Genomic DNA, 24,444 nt, shown 5'->3' on the forward strand with positions numbered 1-24,444 from the left:
GCACGATCTCGGCTCACTGCAACCTCCCCCTCCTGGGTTCAAGCAATTCTCCTGCCTCAGCCTCCTAAGTAGCTGGGATTACAGGCATGGGCCACCAAGCCCAGCTAATTTTTATATTTTTAGTAGAGCTGTGATTTCACCATGTTGGCCAGGCTGGTCTCAAACTTATGACCTCAGGTGATCCACCTTCCTCAGTCTCCCAAAGTGCTAGGATTACAGGTGTGAGCCACTGTACCCAGTTGACTTAATCAATTTCCAGACCTCACTCACCCCAGCCAGGCCCGGCTCAGCAGCTCAACAAACTTATCTAGCTGAATGAGAACTCCAGTTCTGTGTGACCTTGGGTAACTGCTTTCTCCTCTCTGGGTCTCAGCTTTCCCATCTGTGAAATAGGAGGGATGGTATTTCTGGGTGCCACTTACACTACAGCAACAGTCAGCAAACGTGGTTTTTTGTTTGTTTGTTTGTTTGTTTGTTTGAGACAGGGTCTCTCTTTGTCGCCCATGCCGGAGCGCAGTAGCATAACCAGGGCTCACTGCAGCCTCCACCTCCAGGGCTCATTCGATCCTCCAACCTCTACCCACTGAGTAGCTGGGACTATAGGTGCACACCACCATGCCGGGCTAATTTCTTGTAGAGGCAGGGTTTCGCTATGTTGCCCAGGCTGGTCTCAAACTCCTGGGCTAAAGTGATCCACCTGGCTCAGCCTCCCAAAGTGCTGAGATTGGAGGTATGAGTCACCATGCCCAGCCAGCAAACTTTTCCTGTAGAAGTTCAAATAGAAAATATTTTAGACATGCTAGACATAGGGTCTGGTTTACACACTCTTCGGTTTTTCTTTTTACTTACAATCCTTAAAAAAATGTAAAAAAACTCTTCTTAGCTTAAGTGCTGTACAATACAGGTAGCAAGACCCCTGCATAAGAGAACGCTTGCATATGTACATAACAATCTTTATGGCAGCAGTGATGTGACAGCAAGAAATTGGAAATAGCTTAAATGTCCTTCAAGAGGACAGGGGAGGCTGGGCGCGGTGGCTCACGCCTGTAATCCCAGCACTTTGGGAGGCCGAGGCGGATGGATCACTTGAGTTCAAGACCAGCCTAGCCAACATGGTGAAACCCCGTTTCTACTAAAAACAGAAAATTAACCAGGCATGGTGGTACATGCCTGTAATCGCACCTACTTGGGTGGCTGAGGGGCTGAGGTGGGAGGATCACTAGAACCGGGGAGGCGGAGGTTGCAATGAGCTGAGATCATGACACTGCACTCTAGCCTGGGAGACAGAGCAAGAGTCCTCAAAAAAAATTTAAACAAAACAAAAAGACAAGGGCAGGGAATAGTGAAACCCTTGGACATCCCTTTCTGAAGCACAGAGTGAGCAGCAACTAAAGGAGGTGTGGACTGGGCACAGTGTGTCATGCCTGTAATCCCAGTGCTTTGGTGCTTTGAGAAGCCAGGGCAGGAGGATCACTTGAGGTCAGAAGTTTGAGACCAGCCCGGACAACATAGTGAGGCCCCATCTCTCTTTTTTTTTTTTTTTTTTGAGATGGAGTCTTGCTCTGTTGTCCAGGCTGGAGTGCAGTGGCCGGATCTCAGCTCACTGCAAGCTCCGCCTCCCGGGTTTACGCCATTCTCCTGCCTCAGCCTCCCGAGTAGCTGGGACTACAGGCACCCGCCACCTCGCCCGGCTAGTTTGTGTGTGTGTGTGTGTTTTTTTAGTAAAGACGGGGTTTCACCGTGTTAGCCAGGATGGTCTCCATCTCCTGACCTAGTGATCCGCCTGTCTCTGCCTCCCAAAGTGCTGGGTTTACAGGCTTAAGCCACCGCACCCGGCCTAGAGTGTCATTCTTGTTTCTCAGGCTGGAGTGCAATGGCGCAATCTTGGCTCACTGCAACCTCCGCCTCCTGGGTTCAAGCGATTCTCTTGCCTCCGCCTCCCGAGTAGCTGGGATTACAGGAATGTACCACCACGCCCGGCTAATTTTTGCATTTTTTAGTAGAGACAGGGTTTCTCCATGTTGGTCAGCCTGGTCTCGAACTCCTGACCTCAGATGATCCGCCCACCTCAGCCTCCCAAAGTGCTGAGATTACACGTGTGAGCCACTGCACCTGGCCAAGACCCCATCTCTAAAAAACAAAACAAAACAAAACAAAAATTAACTGGGTGTGGTTTCATCCATCTGTGGTCCCAGCTACTTAGGAAGATGAGGTAGGAGGATTGCTTGAGCCCAGGAGTTCCAGCCTGTGGTGAGCAATGATTGTGCTATTATACTCCAGCTTGGGAAAGAGATTTAGACCTTGTCTCTTAAAAAAACGGGTGGCATGAAGTGTGTAAATGACATGAATGACACAGAATGAAAACATCCATTGAGTGGATAAAAAGTTGCCAAAGATACAAAGGGAATGAAAAAAATCAAGGAAACACCCAAAATACCATATATTAATACATGTAAAAAGTCACTTTAAACTCTTTGCAAGAGTTACCAGTGAGATAGAGAGTGTGGGATTCTAGGGAATTTGGTGGTCACAGAGATCTTTTTTTTTTTTTTTCTGTAGAGACAAGGTTTTGCTATGTTGCCCAGGCTGGTCTCGAATTCCTGGAATCAAGCTGCCTCGGCCTCCCAAATTGCTGGGATTACAGGCGTGAGCCACCACACTTGGGAGGTCTCAAGTCTGTCTTGAAAATGCCAAATTTGGTCAGACCTGGTGGCTCATGCCTGTAATCCCAACATTTTGGGATGCCGAGGCGGGTGGATCACCTAAGGTCAGGAGTTCGAGACCAGCCTGACCAACATGGTGAAACCCCATCTGTAGTAAATACAAAAAGTTAGCCGGGTGTGGTGGCACGTGCCTGTAATCCCAGCTACTTGGGAGGCTGAGACAGGAGAATAGCTTGATCCAGGAGGCGGAGGTTGCCGTGAGCGGAGATTGTACCATTACACTCCAGCCTGAGAAACAAGAGTGAAAACTCTGTTTTTTTTTTTTTAAAAAAAAGGCCAAATTTTATTCTGCTTCTAAACCTTCATACTGGTTGTTCCCTCTGCCTTAGAACACTCTGGGGTATTTGCAGAGCTGACTCTTCTCTGTCAGGTCCCTGCTCAATTGTCCCCTCCTCAGAGACCTTTCCTGATCCCCCTATTTCAAAAGCTACCTCCCCCACCATGGAAAATTGAAGTGTGAGAGGGATGGAGAAAGACTTCATTGTGTGCCATGTCACACTCTTTGCATTTCAAACCAAGTGAATTTATTGCCCATTCAAAACTATGTAAATTAAATAAATTAAAATTTTAAAAATCGAAAAAAGTAAAAAAACCCGAAGTAGCTCCCCTAGTCATTTTCTCAACACATCCTCCTGTTTTATTTTCTTCGTGACACTAGTCAGTGTGCGAGATAACTTTATTTTTTTATTATTAATTACAGATTGGGCGGGAGAATGGCGTGAACCCGGGAGTCGGAGACTGCAGTGAGCCGAGAGAGCGCCCTTGCACTCCAGCCTGGGTGACAGAGTGAGACTTAAGTCTTAAAAGAAAAAAAAGGCCGGGCGCGGTGGCTCACGCCTGTAATCCCAGCACTTTGGGAGGCCGAGGCGGGCGGATCACAAGGTCAGGAGATCGAGACCATGCTGAAACCCCGTCTCTACTAAAAATAGAAAAAATTAGCCGGGCGCGGTGGCGGGCGCCTGTAGTCCCAGCTACTCGGGAGGCTGAGGCAGGAGAATGGCGTGAACCCGGGAGGCGGAGCTTGCAGTGAGCTGAGATTGCGCCACTGCACTCCAGCCTGGGCGACAGAGCGAGACTCTGTCTCAAAAAAAAAAAAAAAAAAAAAAAAGAAAAAAAAAAATTACAGATTGCATCTTGCTATGTCGCCCAGGCTGGTCTCGAACTCTTGGGCTCAAGTGATCCTCCCACCTCAGCCTCCCCAAGTGCTGAGATTACAGGTGTGAGCCACTGCACCTGGCGAGATGACTTTACTTATTGATTCCCTTATTTGCTGTGTCTCATGACCAAGAGGTCAGCCCTACGGTGGCAAGGATCTTGGTAAGTCAGTCTGGCTCATGGCTGTGAGGCTAAGGCCAGGCACACAGCAGCCCTATAACATATTTGCTAACAGATTAGGCAAATCATGTTTGTTTGTTTGTTTGTTTGTTTGAGACGGAGTCTCGCCCTGTCGCCCAGGCTGGAGTGCAGTGGCCGGATCTCAGCTCACTGCAAGCTCCGCCTGCCGGGTTTACACCATTCTCCTGCCGCAGCCTCCCTAGTAGCTGGGACTACAGGTGCCCGCCACCGCGCCCGGCTAGTTTTTTGTACTTTTTAGTAGAGACGGGGTTTCACCGTGTTATTCAGTGTTTGTTTTTTACAAGAAAATGTATTTGGAATCACTTATGTAAATAAAGTTTAATAATCAAAACTCTACTTCCCCTCAAAAACAGATGAATAATAAGAAGGAAAGAGGTTATTGAACTGGGTGATCTCTCAGAATCTGTTCGGCTCTGAATATTTCAAAGACATTTGGTTGGGGGTTTTTTGGGGTTTTTTTTTTTTTTTTCGTTTTGGGCTTTTTTTCTTTTTGGTCTGGATGTTGGTGGAATTTCCCCTCTCGTAGGACTTTTCTGTGAGACGGAAGTAAGAGAAGAAATAAGCATTTTGAGTTCCTACATTGGCCTTCCTTCCTTCCGCTGGTACATGTAGTTGGGGAAAGGGTCGGTTTTCTTCTTTAGTTCTGTTGAGGCCCCAGTGGAGCAAAGGATCCCCAAAGGACAACAGCTGTCAGGTCTCCATGTCCAAGGCTGAGCCCAAATGCGTGGGGGTGGACTTCCCAGCGCCATTCTGCCCTTTCTGTAACACAAAATGTGGGAGAAGGTAATTAGAAATCCTGTCTTGTCTCCTGGCACCTCTTCCTTTTCCTTTGAGGGACCACCATACCCCATCTCACAATCCATTAAGGTTTGAATGGAGTGGACCCCAACCCCAAATGCGACCCCAGCCTGGCCAATCAGAGACACAGTGACTGGTCAGGTATGTGACCTGGTGTGGCCAATGAGAACCAGCCCCCAAAGACCAGTACGCACAACTCCCGGGAAATTGGCAAACTCTCCACCGGGGAGGATAGGCTGCTGGGCTGTAAGCCTGGAGCTGCAAGTCTCTGCTATCTCAGGAGGAGACCCTGAAAGGGAATGAAGCCAACTCGGAGAAAATAAAAAGAGCCCATTCACGGTGACATCATCTCTGACAACTGGATGCAGCCATGCCTTAAGACTCTGAACTCTTCAATTACATGGCCCAGTAAATTCCCTGTTGTGCTTTCCCAGCTTGAATTGGGCTTCCGCCTCTCACGACTCAAAGAAAACTGACAAATAACCTCCTTCAGCTACTGAGAAATTATCAACAGTCCTCCCTCATCAACATGATAATAACCAAACTCCCATCTCTGCCTTGCAAAGGCCTTGGGGCTCGGCCGGGCGTGGTGGCTCACGTCTGTAATCCCAGCACTTTGGGAGGCCATGGCAGGCGAATCACTTGAGGTCAGGAGTTCGCGAGCAGCCTGGCCAACATGGTGAAACCCAGTCTCTTCTAAAAATACAAAATTAGGCCGGGCGCAGTGGCTCAAGCCTGTAATCCCAGCACTTTGGGAGGCCAAGATAGGCGGATCACGAGATCAGGAGATCGAGACCATCCTGACTAACATGGTGAAACCCCATCTCTACTAAAAAATACAAAAAACTAGCCGGGCAAGGTCGCGGGCGCCTGTAGTCTCAGCTACTCGGGAGGCTGAGGCAGGAGAATGGTGTAAATCCGGGAGGTGGAGCTTGCAGTGAGCTGAGATCGGGCCACTGCGCTCCAGCCTGGACGACAGAAAAAAAAAAAACAAAAAAAAACAAAAAACAAAATTAGCCGCGCGTGATGGCACGTCCCTGTAATCCCAGCTACTTGGGAGGCTAAGGTGAGAATATCGCTTGAACCCGGGAAGTGGAGGTTGCAGTGAGCTGAGATTGCGCCATTGCACTCCAGCCTGGGCAACAAGAGCAAAACTCCATCTCAAAACAACAACAACAAAAGGCCTTGGGGCTCTAAACCCAGCTTTCTCCCTCCCATTTCTTCCCTGATCCCACTCCGTGCCTTAGTCCACCACCACCTCTTTGGATATCTTCAAGTTCTCCTTAGCTATCTGGGCCCCATTACAGCTTCTTTCGTCTAAGACCTGGACCATACTCATATATGTCCTGATGGTATCTGCTGTGCATCCAGGCCTTAGAATTAGTCATTAGCATTCCCTGAATGTTTCCATCTTATTCTTGGATGTGGGAAGCACTTGGGCTGATGGGGCAATGTAGAGCATTGCAGGTCCACATTTCTTGGAGGGAAATCACAGTCTCTTCTTTGCATCTGTGTCTTCCTCATCATGCCTTGCACAATGCTTCAGGGCTGGGAGTAGGAATGTATTAATATAGCAAGCTGGCTGGGTTGAGTGGCTCCCACCTGTAATCATGGCACTTTGGGAGGCCAAAGCAGGAGGATCCCTTGAGCCCAGGAGTTTGAGACCAGCCTGGGCAACATAGCGAGACCCAGTCTCAAAAAAAAGAAAGAGAAAGAGAGAGAAAAGAAAAAAAAGAAAGGAAGGAAAGAAGAAAAAAAAAAAAAGAAAGAAAGAAAAGAAGAGAAGAGAAAAGAGGAACAAGATATATCAGGCAAATCCCTTATCCTCACTGGCTTCAATTTCCCTGTCACTAAGAGGGGTGGGGGGATCCTCTCCTAAGAGAAACATTGGAGAACACAGGATCCTTACCTCTCTGCACTCTTCTGAGACCTGGCAGATCTGAGAATAAGCTTCAGCAATGACAGTGGCCCTGGAGAGCACAGGAAGGCCCTCAGAAGGGGACTCTCCTCCTTCCACCCCACCCCCATTCCACCCCACCCTTCTTCACCCCAACTCACTTGCAGTCCAACCCTCCCCCAGGAGGTAAATCTGGGATGTCCTCTGAGGCCAGAGTCCTGAAAACTGTGTTCAGGCTGGGCAGCTCCTGAGCATCGGCACACAGTTCTGAGAAAGGGTCAAGAGTTAGGCTGGGCACAATGGTGCAAGCCTGTAATCCCAGCACTTTGGGAGACCGAGGTGGGTGGATCACTTGAGGCCAGGAGTTCAAGACCAGCCTGGACAACATAGTGAAACCCTGTCTCTACTAAAAATACAAAAATTAGCTGGGTGTGGTGGTGCATGCCTGTAATCCCAGCTACTCAGGAGGCTGAGGCAGGAGAATCGCTTGAACCGGGAAGGTGGAGGTTGCAGTGAGCCAAGATTGTGCCTCTGCACTCCAGCCTGGGCAACAGAGCAAGACTCCATCTCAAAAAAAAAAAAAAAAAAAGAAAAGAAAAGAAAAAGAAAAAGTTATGGCAGAGCCTTCGCTGGCCGACCACCCCTCCAGCTGGGCCCCCGGAGCCTGCTCACCAGCGATTCTGCGGCCCAGGGTTGCGTCCAGTTCGAGCTCCCTCCTGATCGCCTCCTCAGAAGGCCTAGGGGCCCCGGGGAAGCAGACCAGGATGCAGGTCATGTTGTCCAGGCTGCCCTGAAGCCAGTGGAGAAAACGGAGCCCAGTGGGGGAGAATCAAAGGCAGAGCTTCCCAACAATCCCCAAGTTCAAGTCCCCCACTTCATTCTGGTTATGCCCCTTTCTTTCACGTCCCATTCACCTGCCAGTCCTCTCCTCCTGGGACCAAACCCGGTCCTAGGCCCTGCCTATTGAGAGAATAATGCCCTTTCCCTAAAGCTCTGCCCGCTCTGATGTTTACCTGCTCTTCCACCTTCCAGCACTAATCATACTTCAGGCCTGGCTCCTACGACCCAGAATCGCCCCATTCCAAAAGACCAAGCCCTTTGTCTTAAATCCCTTCCACTAACTCTCCCCTCCTGCCTCAAAGCATCCCTCAGGCTCCGCTCCTGTATTTTGGCCCTGCCCACTTCATGCCACGTCCTTCACTTGAGCCCCATCCCCTCCTCTAGCTTTACTCTTGCCTCTGCATCAAAGCCGTCCTCCCCCAAACTCCGAGGCTTTCTCCCTTTGCTGCGCCAAGCCTCAAAGATACCACGCCACGCCCCCAGGACCTTGCACAGGCACGTGTCCAACAGCTGCGCGCAGAGAAGCTCTGGGGCCAGACCCAAACGGAGGCGCGAAGCCACCAGTCCCGCCAGGGCAGCACCGGACATAGTGTCCCAGACGCCATCAGAGGCCAGGAGCATGAACTCGTCCTCAGCCTGGCGTGCCAGTGCGGCCACCTCAGGCTCCGCAGAAACGAGCTGTAGCTCGGGGGGCCTCCCCGAAGCCTCTTTGTAGGCAAAGTCGCCCAACGCTCGAGACACGGCCAGAGAGCCCTCGACGCGGCGGCGGCGGATGGTGCCGCCAGCGGCGTGGATGCGCTCGCGTTCCCGGGGTCGAAGGGGCCGGTGGTCCTCTGTGCTGAAGGCCACGGCGCCAGCGCGGCTCAGCACCGCGCGGGAGTCACCGCAGTGCGCCAGGTACAGAAACCGCGGGGAGACCAGCAACGCCACGGCCGTGGAGCCGCCTGTTTCCACGCGGGGCCAGAGGGAGCGCAGGCGCTTGTCGGCGCTCAAGAAGGCTCGGCGCAGCGCCTCGCGCACGCCCTCGGGCTCGCTAGGCTCCGGGCCCAGCTCCTCGAGCACATGGTCTGGCAAATGGCGCGCACCGAAGCGGGCAGCTCGAGCCCCACCGTGGCCGTCGAGGACGGCAAACAAGGCCCAGCCCAGGGGCAGACCAGGTAACGAAAGCCAAGTGCAGTGGGCATCCTCCATGCGCGCGCGCCAGCCTTGCGCTGCGCTCGCCCCGAAGCGCAGGCCACAAGACGCCTCGGCACCCCCGTGCGGCCGCTGGGCGCGGCGCGGCGCTGTCAACAGAGACCGAGGCCCATCGAGGGCCCCGCGCCCCTCCTCTTCATCCTCCTCTTCCTCCTCCCCCTCCTTCTCCCTCTCCTTTTTCTTGCAAGCGGTCCAGAGGAGACGCTGCAGCTGGCGGGCCAGGGCCGCCATCCTTCAACCCTGGGATCAGGAAGTCTCCACCCTGTACACCTGCCCGCCCCCTCCGTTAATCCCCTCCGCTGTGAGATTTTAAACCATCTAAATCTCCTTCCTGTTCTTTGACCCTCTTTAGGCGGGTCACTAGAAGGAATTACACTTCTGGGTCTCCTCTCTCCTGCACCTACAAAGCGGGGTTTGGGATCTGAATCAGGAAAAAAAGAAAAAAGATAATACTGTATCAGTAGCAAACTATCACACAGTACTAATGTGTCACACGGTGTTATACATCATCTCCAGTTTACAGATGGAAGAAGAAACAGAGTCACAGAAGTAACTGGTGTTACAGGGAAACTAATTCTAGAATCTGTGTTCTCAACATAACACCCAATCCAAGCTCCTCCCGCCTCCGTGGTACAGCCCCCAGCCTCAAAACCTGTAAATACCATACTTGGCCGGGCGCGGTGACTCACGCCTGTAACCCCAGCATTTAGGGAGGCCATGGCAGGCGGATTGCTTAAGCCCAGGAGTTTGAGACCAGTCTGCGAAATATAGAGAGACCCCGTCTCTACAAAAATTAAAATTCAGCCAGGCGCAGTGGAACACACCTGTGATCCTAGCTACTCAGGAGGCTCAGGTGGGAAGATTACCTGAACCCGGGAGATCGAGGCAGCAGTGAGCCGTGATGGCATCACTGCACTCCAGTCTGGGCGACAGAGCGAGACCCTGTCTCAAAAACTATACATATATATATATATATTTTTTTTTTCTTTACTTTTTTTAGTTCGACCCCTCCCCTCTGGGGCTTCGGCTATTTTCTCTTCCAGGCCCTGCCCATCCAGGATTCACGCACACAGCTCCAGACCCTTCTAATTTTCGCAGACTTGGAATCGCCTGGAATCGGACCCCACCCAGTTATATTTGAATAATTCCCCGTTGCTTTAGCCCCGCCCATGTTTGAGCTCCTCCGCGTGCCCCAAAAGTTTCTGAATCGTTTCTTTCGGCCCCCTTTCTCGCTCCCTCTGCAAATCTAGGCTCAGACCCTACCTCAGACCATTAGAAACTTTCCACCCCCTCCTCAATGGCACCCCTAGCTCCACCCCAACACACTCAGGGATCCACGCTCCTATCCTCTCTGCCAAGGCTCGTTCACCATCCTCTCCCGTGTCCCTCGCCCGACTCCAGGCCTCGGCCCCTCTTCCCCTAAAGGCTGCGCCCTCTGCGGTCTAGACACCGCCCTTCACGCCGCTTTCCACTCCTTCCTGGCACTGTCGCCCACTCTCTTGGCTCCGCCCCTTTAGTAAGAAGGCCACGCCCCTCCGTCTGCTCCTCGGCGTTTCCCCGCCCCTCGCCCTCCCTCTGGTACCGCCCCGCCCATCCTCTGGCCCCGCCCCCGGCCGCGCGCTGCAGTGCCTTTCCCACCGCGGCCCCGCCCGCCCCCGCCGAGCCGAGCACAGGGCGGCGGCGGCGGCGGCGGCGGCGGCTGCTGCTGGAGCAGCCCGGGAGGAGGAGGCGGCGGCGAGGATGGCAGCGGCGTCGTGGGCGCGGCGGAGATGAGCGCCCGCGACCCCGGGCCCAGGGCGGCGCAGCCGGAGTGGGCGGGGGTCCCGATGCAGGCCCGAGGGGGGCCATGGGGCAGGTCCTGCCGGTCTTCGCCCACTGCAGTGAGTAGAGGGAGGCTGGGGCCTGGGGTGGGCCCCAGACGTCCAGGTGGGGTACTCCCTGGTGTCCCCTCAGCGCTTGCCCGCAGGAGAGCCGGGGTGGGGGGAGGAGGCATAGGAGACAAAGGAAGCTCTCCCCTCCCCCGCTCTCTGGCGGCGACGGGGGCAGCCTGACCCGGAGGACCTGGACGAAACAGGGCGGAGGTGAGGGGCCACTGAGACAGCAGGCGAGGGGCGCGCTGCGCTCTGGGATGTGCCTTCCGGCCCCGCCCGGGAACGTGGACGCGCGCGGGGAGCTGTCCCCAGGCTCTGGTGCTGGCCGCAGCTGGCGGGGAGGGGGTTGAACGGAGGGTAGAGCCAGGATGGAAAACAGGGGTCTGGTTCCTAATCACTCGTCTTCGCATCCCACCCCGTTTTCTGTCCAAGAGACAGCCCCGACCTCGCCCAAACTGTCCAACCCCCTGTCCCGGGAAAACAGCCATCTGTGGTTTGGGGGCAAGGACTCATGGGTCCTTAGTGGCCTTTACCACTGATCAATGGTAATCCTGGGGAAGACCCACACCACTCCAGGCCTCCCATTCCCCAGCTGAGAAAACAAGGTGAGGGCACAGGGCGTCAGATTTCAATTTCTAAACCGCATTGAGCATCATCTACGTGCAAAGCTCTGAACTAGCTCTAAGGGGCTGGATTCCCAGCTGAAAACGCCTAGCTTGATCCTCCCAATCTCTGAGCTCACAGCTGTAACAGTTCATGTCTACCATTCTCTGTCCCGCACATGGGGGTTCTGACAGCTGGGGATTTCAACACCCTTAGATCTAGCCACTTCCATGTCTTGGGTGTCCCCATGCCAAAATTCTAAGAATTGGTGATTTCAGCATTTCCGAGTATGGTCCCAACATTCTAAGATCTTGTTGTTAACTTCAGATTACCAAGGGAGGACCATCTTATCTGTCCCTCCCCACCCCCCTTACCTCTCTGTCCTCACCTCCCACCCCTCTCCTCCTCAGTCACTCTTCTCCAGTCACATCTTCGCACCTCTCTGTTCCTCAGATGCCAATCTTGGTGCCTGGCTCAAGGCCTTTGCACTGGTTTCCTTCTCTACCTGAAAGTCTTCCCTGAACATCTGCATGTCTTCCTCACTTCCTTCAGATCTCTGCTCAAACGTCCTCTTATCACAGAAGCCTTCTTGACCACCCTATGAGAAACAGCACCCCTTCACTTTCTTCACTTTCTCTTCCCCTACCTTTCTTTACTTTGCTCCATATGCTCATCTGCACCCGACATCATATATTCACTTGTTTCTTGTTTGTCTCTCCCAAAGAGTGTCAGCTCTAGGAAGGTAGGGATTTTGTCTGTTTTCTTCACAGCTATATCCCCAGGACCTAGAACAGTGCCTGGCACATAGTAGGTGCTCAATAAATGGTTGTTGAACGGATGAAAGAATTGAAACCTCCTAAGATTCCTACTTTGTTGGCCACCCAGCCCAGCTTAGAGTCTTGAAGAGTCTAAGATTAAGATTCTTGGATTTGGACTTCTAAGACTGAGCTTCATCAGGCAGTGATGCTAGGTTTTAGAGTCTGTGTGCAGAATGTTCTAAAAGTCCCGTGATTCAAATATTCTAAGATTCCAGGACTGGCACACTTCTGTGATTCGGACAGTCTAAGCTTCTAAGAGTCTTCGATTCTTTCCCTCTCGCAGAAGAAGCTCCGTCTACAGCTTCCTCAACCCCTGATTCCACAGAAGGTAAGTGGAGGGGAGCATGTGAAGGGGCTCAGGGCTGGGCAGCTCAGGGGCCTGCTGAGGGAAACAAGGCTCTCCTTCACCCACTGCAGGAGGGAACGACGACTCTGATTTTCGGGAGCTGCATACAGCCCGGGAATTCTCAGAGGAGGACGAGGAGGAGACCACGTCGCAGGACTGGGGCACCCCCCGGGAGCTGACCTTCTCCTACATCGCCTTTGATGGCCTAGTGGGCTCCGGGGGCCGTAGGGATTCAACTGCCCGCCGCCCCCGCCCCCAGGGCCGCTCAGTCTCGGAACCACGAGACCAGCACCCTCAGCCCAGCCTGGGCGACAGCTTGGAGAGCATCCCCAGCCTGAGCCAATCCCCAGAGCCTGGACGCCGGGGTGATCCTGACACCGCCCCTCCATCCGAGCGCCCCCTGGAAGACCTGAGGCTTCGGTTGGACAAGCTGGGCTGGGTGGCCCGGGGAGTGGGATCCGGGGAGGACTCTTCCACCAGCAGCTCCACCCCGCTGGAAGACGAAGAACCCGAAGAACCCAACAGATTGGAGGCAGGAGAAGCTGGGGAAGGTGAGATGTCCGAGGTGCTGGGACCGAAGCCAAGAGGGGTGGGTGGTTTCTCCTCGGGGCACCTCCAAGAAGAAAGCTCATGGCCTTCTCTCTCTACCGTGTCAGAACTGGACCTACGACTCCGACTTGCTCAGTCCTCACCGCCCGAGGTCTTGACTCCCCAGCTCAGTCCGGGCTCTCGGACACCCCAGGCCGGTACTCCGTCCCCATCCCGATCACGAGATTCGAACTCTGGGCCCGAAGAGCCTTTGCTGGAAGAGGAAGAAAAGCAGCAGGGGCCACTGGAGCGAGAGCCAATAAGGGGACAGTGCTTCGATAGCACGGACCAATTAGAATTCACGGTGGAGCCACGCCTTCTAGGTAAGTAACGTGTGTGAAGATGCTGCGTTGGACCACACAAGGCAAAGGGTGAGAGGATTTTGAATTAAAGGGACCAACCTGGCAAAGGAACAGCAGATAGTGGAAAAGGGAAAAGGTATTGTTACTGGCTAGACGTCATAAACTCCGCTCTTTTAAAAAAATTCCCCGGCCGGGCGTGGTGGCTCACGCCTGTAATCCCAGCACTTTGGGAGGCCGAGGCGGGCGGATCACTTGAGGTGAGGAGTTCGAGACCAGCCTGGCCAACATGGTGAAACCCCATCTATACTCGGGAGGCTGAGGCAGGATAATCGCTTGAACCTGGAAGGCAGAGGTTGCAGTGAGCCAAGATCGCGCCACAGCACTCCAGCCTGGGCGACAGAGCGAGACTCCGTTTCAAAAAATAAAAATAAAATAAAATAATCCTCCCTCTTCTGGAGTGCTCCTCCTAGTGGCTGAGTTTGGACAGACCAAATTCCTGAAAAAATGCAGTTCTTTCCTTATTTAGATGTGGCCGTAGAATATTTATAAGTAAACTCTGTGCCTTTTAAAAACTCTTCTTTTTGGCCGGGCGTAGTGGCTTATGCCTGTAATCCTAACACTTTGGGAGACCGAGGTGGGAGGATCCTTTGAAGCCAGGAGTGCAACAGCAGCCTGGGCAACATAGGGAGACTCGATCTCTATTTGAAAAAAAAACAAACAAAAGCCCTCTTTTTCCTGACCACATCTACTGACCAGTTGTCAAATGACCCAGCCTTCCTTTAAAATATGCTCCCCTCCAGGAACAGCTATGGAATGGTTAAAGACATCATTGCTTTTGGCTGTTTACAAGACGGTTCCAATTTTGGAATTGTCCCCTCCTCTATGGACAGCCATTGGCTGGGTCCAAAGGGGCCCCACCCCCCCTACTCCTGTCCTCCGGGTTCTACTGAAGTGGGCAAAATCCCCGAGAAGCAGCGGTGTCCCCAGCCTCTCACTCGGAGCCGATATGGGGAGTAAAGGTGGGCTTGCGGAACGGGCTGGACGGGGGCTGAGGTCGGCGGAAGGGGGTCCGGACTCGCCCTTATCTCCTGCACCTCTGGAGCACGTTTGTTACTAGTCTGCTTCCCCAGCGTTGCAGGCTGAGGCTAGGGGGCCTAGGGGCAGTCTAGGGAGGACCTAGAGGGAGAATGGGGTCCCTTCTCCTTCGAGCCAGCACTTTGGGGCCCAGGAGCAGGGAGGACCCCATCCCCCAGCCTCGTCCCAGGCAGCGCTGTCACTCAGGGGCCAGACGGGCCAGAACAGCTGCGGGGAGGCCCCCTCCCCCCAGCATGCCTAAACTTAGCCCCCGCCTCAGGCGACCTGGCCCCTCCCCCATCCACTGGCGCGGGCCACTAGGAGCCTGCCTGGGAGGGCCCTGCGATGGGGAGGGAGGGGGCTGTCCTATTTCGAGGTAAATGAGAGATGCATTGGAAGGATACAGAAGTGAGGGGTGAGCCTCTAAGAGGGACAGGTCAGAGGGGTCAGTTGGAGGGAGGGTGGGAGGATAGAGAGGGTCTGGAAAGAAATAGAAAGGTACCGAGTTCCTGGTTTTCAGGACTCAAATGAAAGCAGACTACTAAAGTTTCTTTTTCTTTTTAAGCGACAGAGTCTGTTGCTCTTTCTGGAGTGCAGTGGTGGGATCATAACTCATTGCAGCCTCGAACTCCTGGGCTCAAGTGATCCTCCCACCTCAGCCTCCCGAGTAGTTGGGACTACAGCCGCAGGCCACCACGCCCGGCTAATTTTCTTATTTTGTTTGTAGAGACAGGGTCTCACTATGTTGTCCAGGCCTCAGGTGATCCTCCTGCCTCAGCCTCCCAAGGTGTTGGGATTACAGGAGTGAGCCTAAAGTTTAGACAGATGAGATGAAAGTTGGGGTACAAAGGTCACTGCTCAGGGCTGAGGTTGGGTTTAGGAGGTGTGTTTTAGGGTCTCAGAAAGGGGTCAGAAATTTGAGTTAGGCCCTGGAAAGGAGTATGGCGTTATTAATACATTTAGGACTTAGAAACATGTGTTGCTAAGGGCATCAAGGGGATATCACTTTACACCTGACAGATTGGCAAAAGTTAAAAAGAACTATAACCCATTGCAGGGCAGGATGCTGGGGAAAGAGCTTTCTCTTGCTTCTTGTGGAAATAAGAACTGTTATGGTCTGACTAGTAAGCAGTGTTTCAAAATTTAAGACATTAAAAATTACATATGACTGGGCACGGTGGCTCATGCCTATAATACCAACATTTTGGGAGGCTGAGGTGGGAGGATCACTTGAAGCCAGGAATTCAACCTGGGCAATATAACGAGACCCTATCTCTACACAATATTTAAAAATTAGCCAGGCCAGGCATGGCAGCTCATGCCTGTAATCCCAGCTACTTGGAAGGCTGAGGCACAATAATCTCTTGAACCCAGGAGGCAGAGGCTGCAGTGAGCTGAGATCATGCCCACTGTACTCCAGCCTGGGTGACAGAGGAAGACTTTGTCCAAAAAAAAAAAAAAATTAGCAAGATATGGTGATGCCGCCTCTAGTCCCAGTTGCTAGGAGGCCGAGGTAGGAGGATTGCTTGACTCTGGGAGGTAGAGGCTGCAGTGAACCGTGATCATGCCACTGCACCCCAGCCAGGGTGACAGAGTGAGACCCTTTCTCCAAAACTAAAAATAAAAAATAAAAATTAAAAAATATGGCCGGTCGTGGTGGCTCACGCCTGTAATCCCAGCACTTTTGGAGGCCAAGGCGGGTGGATCACCTGAGGTCAGGAGATCAAGACCATCCTGGCTAACACGGTGAAACCCCATCTCTAACTAAAAATAACAAAAAATTAGCCAGGCATGGTGGCACATGCCTGTAATCCCAGCTACTCGGGAGGCTGAGGCAGGAGAATCGCTTGAACCCAGGAGGTGGAGGTTGCAGTGAGCCGAGATCGCGTGCACAGTTGCACTCCAGCCTGGGCAATAAGAGCGAAACTCTGTCTCAAAAAAAAAAAAGACAAGGCCAGGCGTGGTAGCTCATATCTGTAATCCCATCACTTTGGGAGGCCAAGGTAGAAGGATTACTTGTAGTCAGGAGTTCGAGACCAGCCTGGCCAACATGGTGAAACCCCATCTCTACCAAAATATAAAAAATTAGCCGGGCGTGGTGGCGCCATCCTGTAATCTCAGCTACTCATGAGGCTGAGGCAGGAGAATTGCTTGAACCTGGGAAGCGGAGGTTGCAGTGAGCCAAGACTGTGCCATTGCACTCCAGCCTGGGCAACAGAGCGAGACTCCATCTCAAACAAACAAACACATAACCAGTCCACCCAGCAATTCCACGCTGGAAATCTATCTCAGAAATAGTCGCTCCTGGAGGTGAGAATATCTGTTGAAGGATGTTGCTTGCAGCTCTGCTTGTGGTGAAGGGGTTAGGAAACAAACTGACCCAGCAATAGGTACATGGTTAAATAAAATGAATGACAGCACAGCCACAACACAGAATACTATGCAGCTCTTTAAAAGAATGAATTAAGGCCAGGCGCAATGGCACATGCCTATAATCCCAGCACTTTGGGAGGCTGAGGCAGGTGGATTGCTTGAGGCCAAGTGTTTAAGACCAACCTAGCAAACATAGCAAAACCCCATCTCTACTGAAAATACAAAAATTAGCCAAGCATGGTGGCATGTGCCTGTAGTCCCAGCCACTCAGGAGGCTGAGGTGGGAGGATAGTTTGAACCCAGGAGGCTGAGGTTATAGTGAACCAAGATCACGCCACAGCACTCCAGTCTTGGCAACAGGGTGAGACTCTGTCAAAAAAACAAAAAAGAATGAATTAAAAGCTAATTGGGGATGGTGGTTCACATCTCTAATCCCAGTGCTTTGGGAGGCCAAAGGTGGAGGATCACTTGAGCCCAGAAGTTCGAGGCTGCAGTGAATTATGGTCACGCCACTGCACTCCAGCCTGGGCAACACAGTGAGACCCTGTCTTTGGAAAAAAAGCAGGAGAGGGAGCTATTTCAGTTGATTAGGAGGAAAAGTGGAGTGAAGAATGCATGATGCAGAAAAGTGTATATCATTCCATTTGTCTTTTTTCTTTTCTTTCTTTCTTTTTTTTTTTTTTTTTTGAGACAGAGTCTTGCTCTGTCTCTCAGGCTGGAATGCAGTGTCGTGATCTCAATTCACTGTAACCTCCGCCTCCCAGGTTCAAGTGATTCTTGTGCCTCAGCCTCTCGAGTAGCTGGGATTACAGGCACCCGCGACCAAGCCTGGCTAATTTTTGTATTTTTAGTAGAGATGGGGTTTCACCGTGTTGGCCAGGTTGGTTTTGAACTCCTGACTTCCAGTGATCTGCCTGCCTCGGCCTCCCAAAGTGCTGGGATTACAGGTGTGAGCCACCGCACTCAGCATAATTCCGTTTTTAATGAGAAATGACCAAGAAGCATCAGTTTGTATTTCTGTGTCCACATATAATTATATGGGGAGGAGTAACATTAATGGGACTTGCTAGATGGTTAACTTGGGTTTTTCTAGAGGGAGAAGAAGGGAGATAAGCATGGAAGAAAAGAGGCCACTAAAAATTTGAGGCCGAGCATGGTGTCTCACTCCTGTAATCTCAGCACTTTGGGAGGCCAAGGTGGGTGGACCACGAGGTCAGGAGTTCGAGACCAGCCTGACCAACATGGTGAAACCCCGTCTCTACTAAAAATAGAAAAATTAGCCGGGAATTGTGGCACATTCCTGTAATCCCAGCTACTCAGGAGGCTGAGGCAGGAGAATCACTTGATCCAGGGAGGCGGAGGTTGCAGTGAGTGGAGATTGTGCCACTGCACTCCAGCCTGGGCAACAGAAGAAAAAAGAAAATTTTGCAAATCGGGCTGGGTGCTGTGCCTCACACCTATAATCCCAGCATTTTGGAAGGCTGATGCGAGAGGATAACTTGAGGCCAGGAGTTCAAGACCAGCCTAGACAACACAGCGAGACCCCCACCTCTAAAAACAGAAACAAGGCCAGGCGCAGTGGCTCATGACTGTAATCCCAGAACTTTGGGAGGCTGAGGCAGGCGGATCACGAAGTCAGGAGATCGAGACCATCCTGGCTAATATGGTGAAACCCCATCTCTACTAAAAACACAAAAAAATTAGCAGGGCGTGGTGGCGGACGCCTTTAGTCCCAGCGACTCAGGAGGCTGAGGCAGGAGAATGGTGTGAACCCGGGAGGTGGAGCTTGCAGTGAGCCAAGATAGCACCACTGCACTCCAGCCTGGGCGACAGAGCAATACTCCGTCTCAAAAATAAATAAATAAAATAAAAACAGAAGCAAAAAAAAAAATTAGCTGAGTGGTGGTGCATGCCTGCAGTCCCAGCTACTGAGGAGGCTGAGGTGGGAGGATCACTTGAGCCCAGCAGGTCGAGACTGCAGTGAGCTATGATGGCACCACTGCCCTCCAGCCTGGGCGACAGAGTGAGACCCTGTCTCTCAAAAAAAAAAACAAAAAAAAAAAACACGGAGGTCAGGTTTTGCTCAAACAGGTGTGTCAAGGAGTCATTTTTCAGCTGTAGGACAGGGAGAGGGAGGTGAGGAGACCAGCCAGGTTAGGAACAAGCCCTGATACCCCCCACCCCTCCACAGTGGCGGACTTGCTGTACTGGAAGGACACGAGGACGTCAGGAGTGGTCTTCACCGCCCTCATGGTCTCCCTCCTCTGCCTCCTGCACTTTAGCATCGTGTCCGTGGCCGCGCACGTGGCTCTGTTGCTGCTCTGCGGCACCATCTCTCTCAGGGTTTACCGCAAAGTGCTGCAGGCCGTGCACCGGGGGGACGGAGCCAACCCTTTCCAGTGAGAACCCCTGGCCCCTGACCTGAGCCCCTGTCCTGACCCTAAAGCATGACCCATGACCTCAAATCAGGCACTTACTCCCACCCAGACCCCGACTCATCTTGATTGTTTTTCATTCCGATCCTCTAACCTACCCTCCAATCCCAATCTCCAGTCCTAACCTGGTATCCTTCATCCTTGATCCCTGACCTGACCCTGACCCTGACCCCAGCCCTCTACACGTGGTTCCTTGGGGCTGCCCCTCAGTCCTAACTCTGGTCTTCTCCCGACCGCCATTCCTCGCCCTTGTTTCAGCTGTGCCTGCACCAATCTGAGCTGGTCACCCACTGATCTGCCCCACATTCCTTTGTCCCTGCAGGGCCTACCTGGATGTGGACCTCACCCTGACTCGGGAGCAGACGGAACGTTTGTCCCAGCAGATCGCCTCCCGCGTGGTCTCGGCGGCCACGCAGCTGCGGCATTTCTTCCTGGTGGAAGACCTCGTGGATTCCCTCAAGGTGGCCTGGAGCTCTCAGCCCCTCCTGGGTTCCCCTCTCACCTCTGCACAGCTAGCGGGTGGGAGGGTGACTGTTGGGTAAACTCACAGGTGGGAGGGAACTCCCGGTGGGCTCTGCTGACCCTGACCTTCACCCCCAGCTGGCCCTCCTCTTCTACATCTTGACCTTCGTGGGTGCCATCTTCAATGGTTTGACGCTTCTCATTCTGGGTGAGCTGGGAAGGCTGTGAGGGGCAAGGTGGGGACTTAGAGTCTGGTGGGGGACAGGGCTCCAGATGGAACTGTTCACTCTTGGGAACACCCTGACGCCCCCCGTCTCTGTACCCACAGGAGTGATCGGTCTGTTCACCATCCCCCTGCTATACCGGCAGCACCAGGTGAGTGTGACACCCTCAGTTGTCAGCACCCCAGCTGAACATGGGGGGACTGACCATCTCCTTCCAGAACCAGGGTCCCATTGACAGATGTCCCAGCCAGACACAGGTGTCCTGGCTGTGGCACCTTCTCAATATAGCCAGAGTCTAACTAACATGTCTTATCAGCATCAGCCAGGGACAGGCTTTTGGTTTGTTTGTTTGTTTGTTTGTTTGTTTTGTTTTGGATTTTTTTGAGACAGAGTCTTGCTCTGCTGCCCAGGCTGGAGTGCAGTGGTGTGATCGTGGCTCACTGCAGCCTCCGCTTCCCGAGCTCAAGTGAGTCTCCTGCCTCAACCTCTGAGTAGCTGGGATTACAGGCATACGGCCACCATGCCTGGCTAATTTTTGTATAAGCAAAGACAGAGTTTTGCCATGTTGGCCTGGCTGGTCTCAAACTCCTGACCTCAAGTGATCTGCCCTCCTTGGCCTCCCAAAGTGCTGGGATTACAGGCATGAGCCACCGTGCCCAGACTTCACTGCTTTTTTTTTTTTTTTTTGAGATGGAGTCTCACTCTGTTGCCCAGGTTGGAGTGCAATGGTGTGATCTTGGTTCACTGCGGCCTCTGCCTCCCAGGTTCAAGCGATTCTCCTGCCTCAGCTTCCTGAATATCTGGGATTACAGGCACCTGCCACCATGCCCGGCTAATTGTTTGTATTTTTAGTAGAGACGGGGTTTCACCATGCTGGCCAGGCTGGTCTCGAACTCCCAACCTCAGTTGATCCACCTGCCTTGGTCTCTCAAAGTGCTGGGATTAGGCCTTCACTCTTGATTTTAACTGACATGTCAGTTAAATGCCACTGCATTCCAGCCTGGGTGACAGAGCAAGAGTCTGTTTCAAAAAAAAAAAAAAAAAAAATAGCCGGGCGCGGTGGCTCAAGCCTGTAATCCCAGCACTTTGGGAGGCTGAGGCGGGCGTATCACGAGGTCAGGAGATCGAGACCGTCCTGGCTAACACAGTGAAACCCCGTTTCTACTAAAAACACAAAAAATTAAGCCGGGCGTGGTGGCGGGCACCTGTAGTTCCAGCTACTCAGGAGGTTGAGGCAGGAGAATGGTGTGAACCCAGGAGGCGGAGCTTGCAGTGAACTGAGATAGGGCCACTGCACTCCAGCCTGGGCGACAGAGGAAGTCTCCATCTCAAAAACAAAAAGCAAAAAACAAAAAACCCAAAAAATAAATAAATAAAATCAAAATAAAAGAGTGGGATGGCTGTTGCCCAGAAGACTGACATTAACAGGACCACTGACATCCATCCTATCCAGAGACAGGAGGATGGACTGACAGCCCCTTCTCCAGCACAGCTGGGAACCACATGATAATATGCCCTGCCGGTTAGTCCTAACTCTGTCCTTCACAGGCTGGAATCACCAAGACTCACAATTAAACTGTATTTAAATCAGGCCAGCCACAGTGGCTTACAACTGTAATCTTGGCACTTTGGGAGGTTGAGACAGGAGAATTTCTTGAGGCCAGGAGTTCAAGACCAGCCTCGACAACATAATAAGACCCCCATCTCTATAAAAAGGTTAAAAATTAGCCAGGCATGGTGGCACACACCTATAGTCCCAGCTACTCTGAAAGTTGAGGCAAGAGGATGGGTTGAACCCTAGGAGGTCAAGGCAGCAGTGAGCTGTGATCATGCCACTGCACTCCAGCCTGGGCAATAGGGCAAGACCCTATCTTAAAAGAAAAAAAACAAAAAACAAAAAACAAAAAACCAGTCTGGGCACGGTGGCTCATGCTTGTGATCCCAGCTTTGGGAGGCTGAGGCAGGTGGATCACTTGAGGTCAGGAGTTTGAGACCATTCTGGCCAACATGGTGAAACCCTGTCTCTATTAAAAATCCAAAAATTAGCAAGGTGTGGTGGTGTGCACCTGTAATCCCAGCTACTTGGGAGGCTGAGGCAGGAGAATTGCTTGAACCCAGGAGGCAGAGATTGCAGTGAGCCGAGACTGTGCCATTGCCCTCCTGCCTGGGTGATAGAGTGAGATTCCATCTCAGAAAAAAAAAAAAGAAAAGAAAAAGAAAAAAGAAAAAAAAAATCCAAAAATTAGCCGGGCATGTTGGTGCACACCTGTAATCCCAGCTATTCGGGAGGCTGAGGCAGGAGAATCGCTTGAACCCAAGAGGTGGAGGTTGCAGTGAATCAAAATCATGTCACTGAACTCCAGGCTGGATGACAGAGCAAGACCCTGTCTCAAAAATAAAATAAAATAAAATAAAATAAAATAAAATAAAATAATAATTAAAAAAAAAAACCACTAGTATATAAATCAATCCATTCAAGGACTCCGTGACCAATACCAGTGCCATCTGTTCTCACCCTACCCCACAACACACACATATGCAAACTCACTCAAAGGTTAACCATCGTGCCCAGGACACGGCCTCACTGCCAGATACTTGTGGTTCCACCTGACATCACTCTCCATACAGAGTATGACCCAACTGACTGACCCTACAACAGGCATCTCTGGCATCTGATGTATCCTGTGAAGTTTAGAGCCGGGGGTGGTGTCGTGGGCCACTCCTCACAACTCCTGATTTGCGGGTTGGGGAGGAAGCAACCTCCTATGTGACTAAAGAGAAGAAACCCCTCCAATCCCTTCTTTCACCTTTTTTTGGTCTCCCCAGGCTCAGATCGACCAGTATGTGGGGTTGGTGACCAATCAGTTGAGCCACATCAAAGCTAAGTAAGAGCATGGGGCAGAGGTCGATGGGAGGGGGAAGTGGGTGAGCTTGGGAACCTTTCCTTTCTACTCTCCTTGTCCGAAAACCTCCTGGTAAGGTCCCCTTGAAAAGGATGAGGAGGCAATTCCAATGCAGGCCACTAGGTGGAGGGCAGGAGCTGGCTTCGGGCTCTTGGTCAGTTTCCCACCCAGCTTTCCCCGTAGTCCCCAGATGCCACCCCCCGTCTTTTGCCCCACCTCGTGATCCCACTTGTTTCTCCTTCAGGATCCGAGCTAAAATCCCAGGGACCGGAGCCTTGGCCTCTGCAGCAGCCGCAGTCTCCGGATCCAAAGCCAAAGCCGAATGAGAACGGTGTCTCTGCCCGCAGGACGCCTGCCCCCACCCCCAGCAGCCCTCTGCCCTCCTCCGTCTCTCCCGTCCGTTCCCACCCACTCCCCTCCTCGGCCTGAGCCTTTTCCCGGTGGGTGTCAGGATCACTCCCACTAGGGACTCTGCGCTAATTACCTGAGCGGCCAGGACTACATTTCCCAAGAGGCTCTGCTCCAGGAGTCCAGGAAAGACGAGGCACCTTGGCCGCGGGGCCTGCTGGGACTTGTAGTTGCCTAGACAGGGCACCACCCTGCACTTCCGGACCCGCCGCTGGAGGCGCCGTGAGGCGTTGGTGTCTCCTGGACGCTACTAGCCCCTACGCCGGGGCTTTGCATGGGGCCCAGGGGAGGCCTGAGCTTGGATTTACACTGTAATAAAGACTCCTGTGGAAAACTCAAGGCCTCCTGTGCTTCCAGAACCCTCCAGTGTTCACCTTTCTGCACTGAAAAGCACTTGACACTCCAGGAGAACTTTCCCCATCTCTGGGGAAGAAGCTCCCTCTGCCATCTGTGTAGGTTATGAAATGATTGAGGGGAGGCCGGGCACGGTGGCTCACGCCTGTAATCCCAGTACTTTGGGAGGCCGAGGAGGGCGGATCACTTGAGGTCAGAGGCTCAAGAGCAGCCTGGCCAACATGGTGAAACCCCATCTCTACTAAAAATACAAAATTTAGCCGGGTGTGGTAGCACATACTTGTAACTCCAGCTACTCGGGAGGCTGAGGCAGGAGAATCGCCTGAACCCAGGAGGCAGAGGTTGCAGTGAGCCAGGATCATGCCACTGCACTCCAGCCTGGGCAACAGGGTGAGACTCCATTAAAAAAAAAAAAAAAAAAAATCTCAACTGGGAAAGGAGGAAGCAAAGGGACCCATGGGGAGACTGGAAGGAGACTAAGGTCTAAAGATCCACAGACCTGGGTTTGAATCCTGGCTCCACTACCCCTTGGTTGTGTGACCTTCAGCATATGACTTCACCTCTCAAAGCCTCAGTTTCCTCAGATGTAAAACTCATTAGGCCGGGCACGATGGCTCACATCTGCAGTCCCAGCACTTTGGAAGGCCGAGGAGGGAGGATCACTTAAGGCCAGGAGTTCAAGACAAGTTTGGGCAACATAGCAAGACCTCATCTCTACAAAAAAAATAAGAGGCCGGGCGCAGTGGCTCAAGCCTGTAATCCCAGCACTTTGGGAGGCCGAGACGGGCGGATCATGAGGTCAGGAGATCGAGACCATCCTGGCTAACATGGTGAAACCCCGTGTCTACTAAAAAATACAAAAAACTAGCCGGGCG

General features: G+C 52.5%; 2 protein-coding genes across 3 annotated transcripts; one reads left to right on the forward strand and one right to left on the reverse strand.

Annotated features, from left to right (window-relative positions):
- Positions 1–4,385: 4,385 nt before the first annotated feature.
- PPM1N (protein phosphatase, Mg2+/Mn2+ dependent 1N (putative)) lies at positions 4,386–9,121 on the reverse strand. The gene is made up of 5 exons (XM_007997231.3): positions 8,101–9,121; positions 7,447–7,564; positions 6,936–7,041; positions 6,787–6,847; positions 4,386–4,838 (listed from the first exon to the last, which is right to left on the reverse strand). The coding sequence occupies exons 1-5, from the start codon at positions 9,037–9,039 to the stop codon at positions 4,770–4,772; spliced, it is 1,293 nt and encodes a 430-aa protein (XP_007995422.3). The 5' UTR covers positions 9,040–9,121; the 3' UTR covers positions 4,386–4,769.
- A 1,309-nt stretch (positions 9,122–10,430) lies between these two features.
- On the forward strand, positions 10,431–23,554 carry RTN2 (reticulon 2). Of its 2 annotated transcripts, XM_007997233.3 has the most exons (11): positions 10,551–10,688; positions 12,384–12,428; positions 12,518–12,997; positions 13,103–13,357; positions 14,137–14,355; positions 18,975–19,182; positions 19,541–19,679; positions 19,819–19,888; positions 20,009–20,055; positions 22,731–22,789; positions 23,052–23,554. In XM_007997233.3, the coding sequence occupies exons 1-11, from the start codon at positions 10,655–10,657 to the stop codon at positions 23,131–23,133; spliced, it is 1,638 nt and encodes a 545-aa protein (XP_007995424.1). In that variant the 5' UTR covers positions 10,551–10,654; the 3' UTR covers positions 23,134–23,554. The 2 variants fall into 2 exon arrangements, with proteins under 2 accessions (XP_007995423.1, XP_007995424.1); XM_007997232.3 differs by lacking the exon at positions 14,137–14,355 and having other exon boundaries at positions 10,431–10,688.
- Positions 23,555–24,444: the final 890 nt, after the last annotated feature.

The sequence above is a fragment of the Chlorocebus sabaeus genome, chromosome 6, assembly GCF_047675955.1.
Source record: "Chlorocebus sabaeus isolate Y175 chromosome 6, mChlSab1.0.hap1, whole genome shotgun sequence".
NCBI classification, from domain to species: Eukaryota; Metazoa; Chordata; class Mammalia; order Primates; family Cercopithecidae; genus Chlorocebus; species Chlorocebus sabaeus.

Bases quoted from the DNA above. Each gene is read 5' to 3' on its own strand.
- PPM1N (XM_007997231.3), bottom strand. From the start codon at position 9,039: ATGGCGGCCCTGGCCCGCCAGCTGCAGCGTCTCCTCTGGACCGCTTGC. The intron at 7,565-8,100 runs GTCCTGGGGGCG...CACTGGCTTCAG, and splicing joins TGGACACGTGCCTGTGCAAG to GGCAGCCTGGACAACATGAC. The intron at 7,042-7,446 runs GTGAGCAGGCTC...ACCCTTTCTCAG, and splicing joins CCTGGGCCGCAGAATCGCTG to AACTGTGTGCCGATGCTCAG.
- RTN2 (XM_007997233.3), top strand. From the start codon at position 10,655: ATGGGGCAGGTCCTGCCGGTCTTCGCCCACTGCA. The intron at 14,356-18,974 runs GTGGGCTTGCGG...ACCCCTCCACAG, and splicing joins AGCCGATATGGGGAGTAAAG to TGGCGGACTTGCTGTACTGG. The intron at 19,183-19,540 runs GTGAGAACCCCT...TTGTCCCTGCAG, and splicing joins GACGGAGCCAACCCTTTCCA to GGCCTACCTGGATGTGGACC.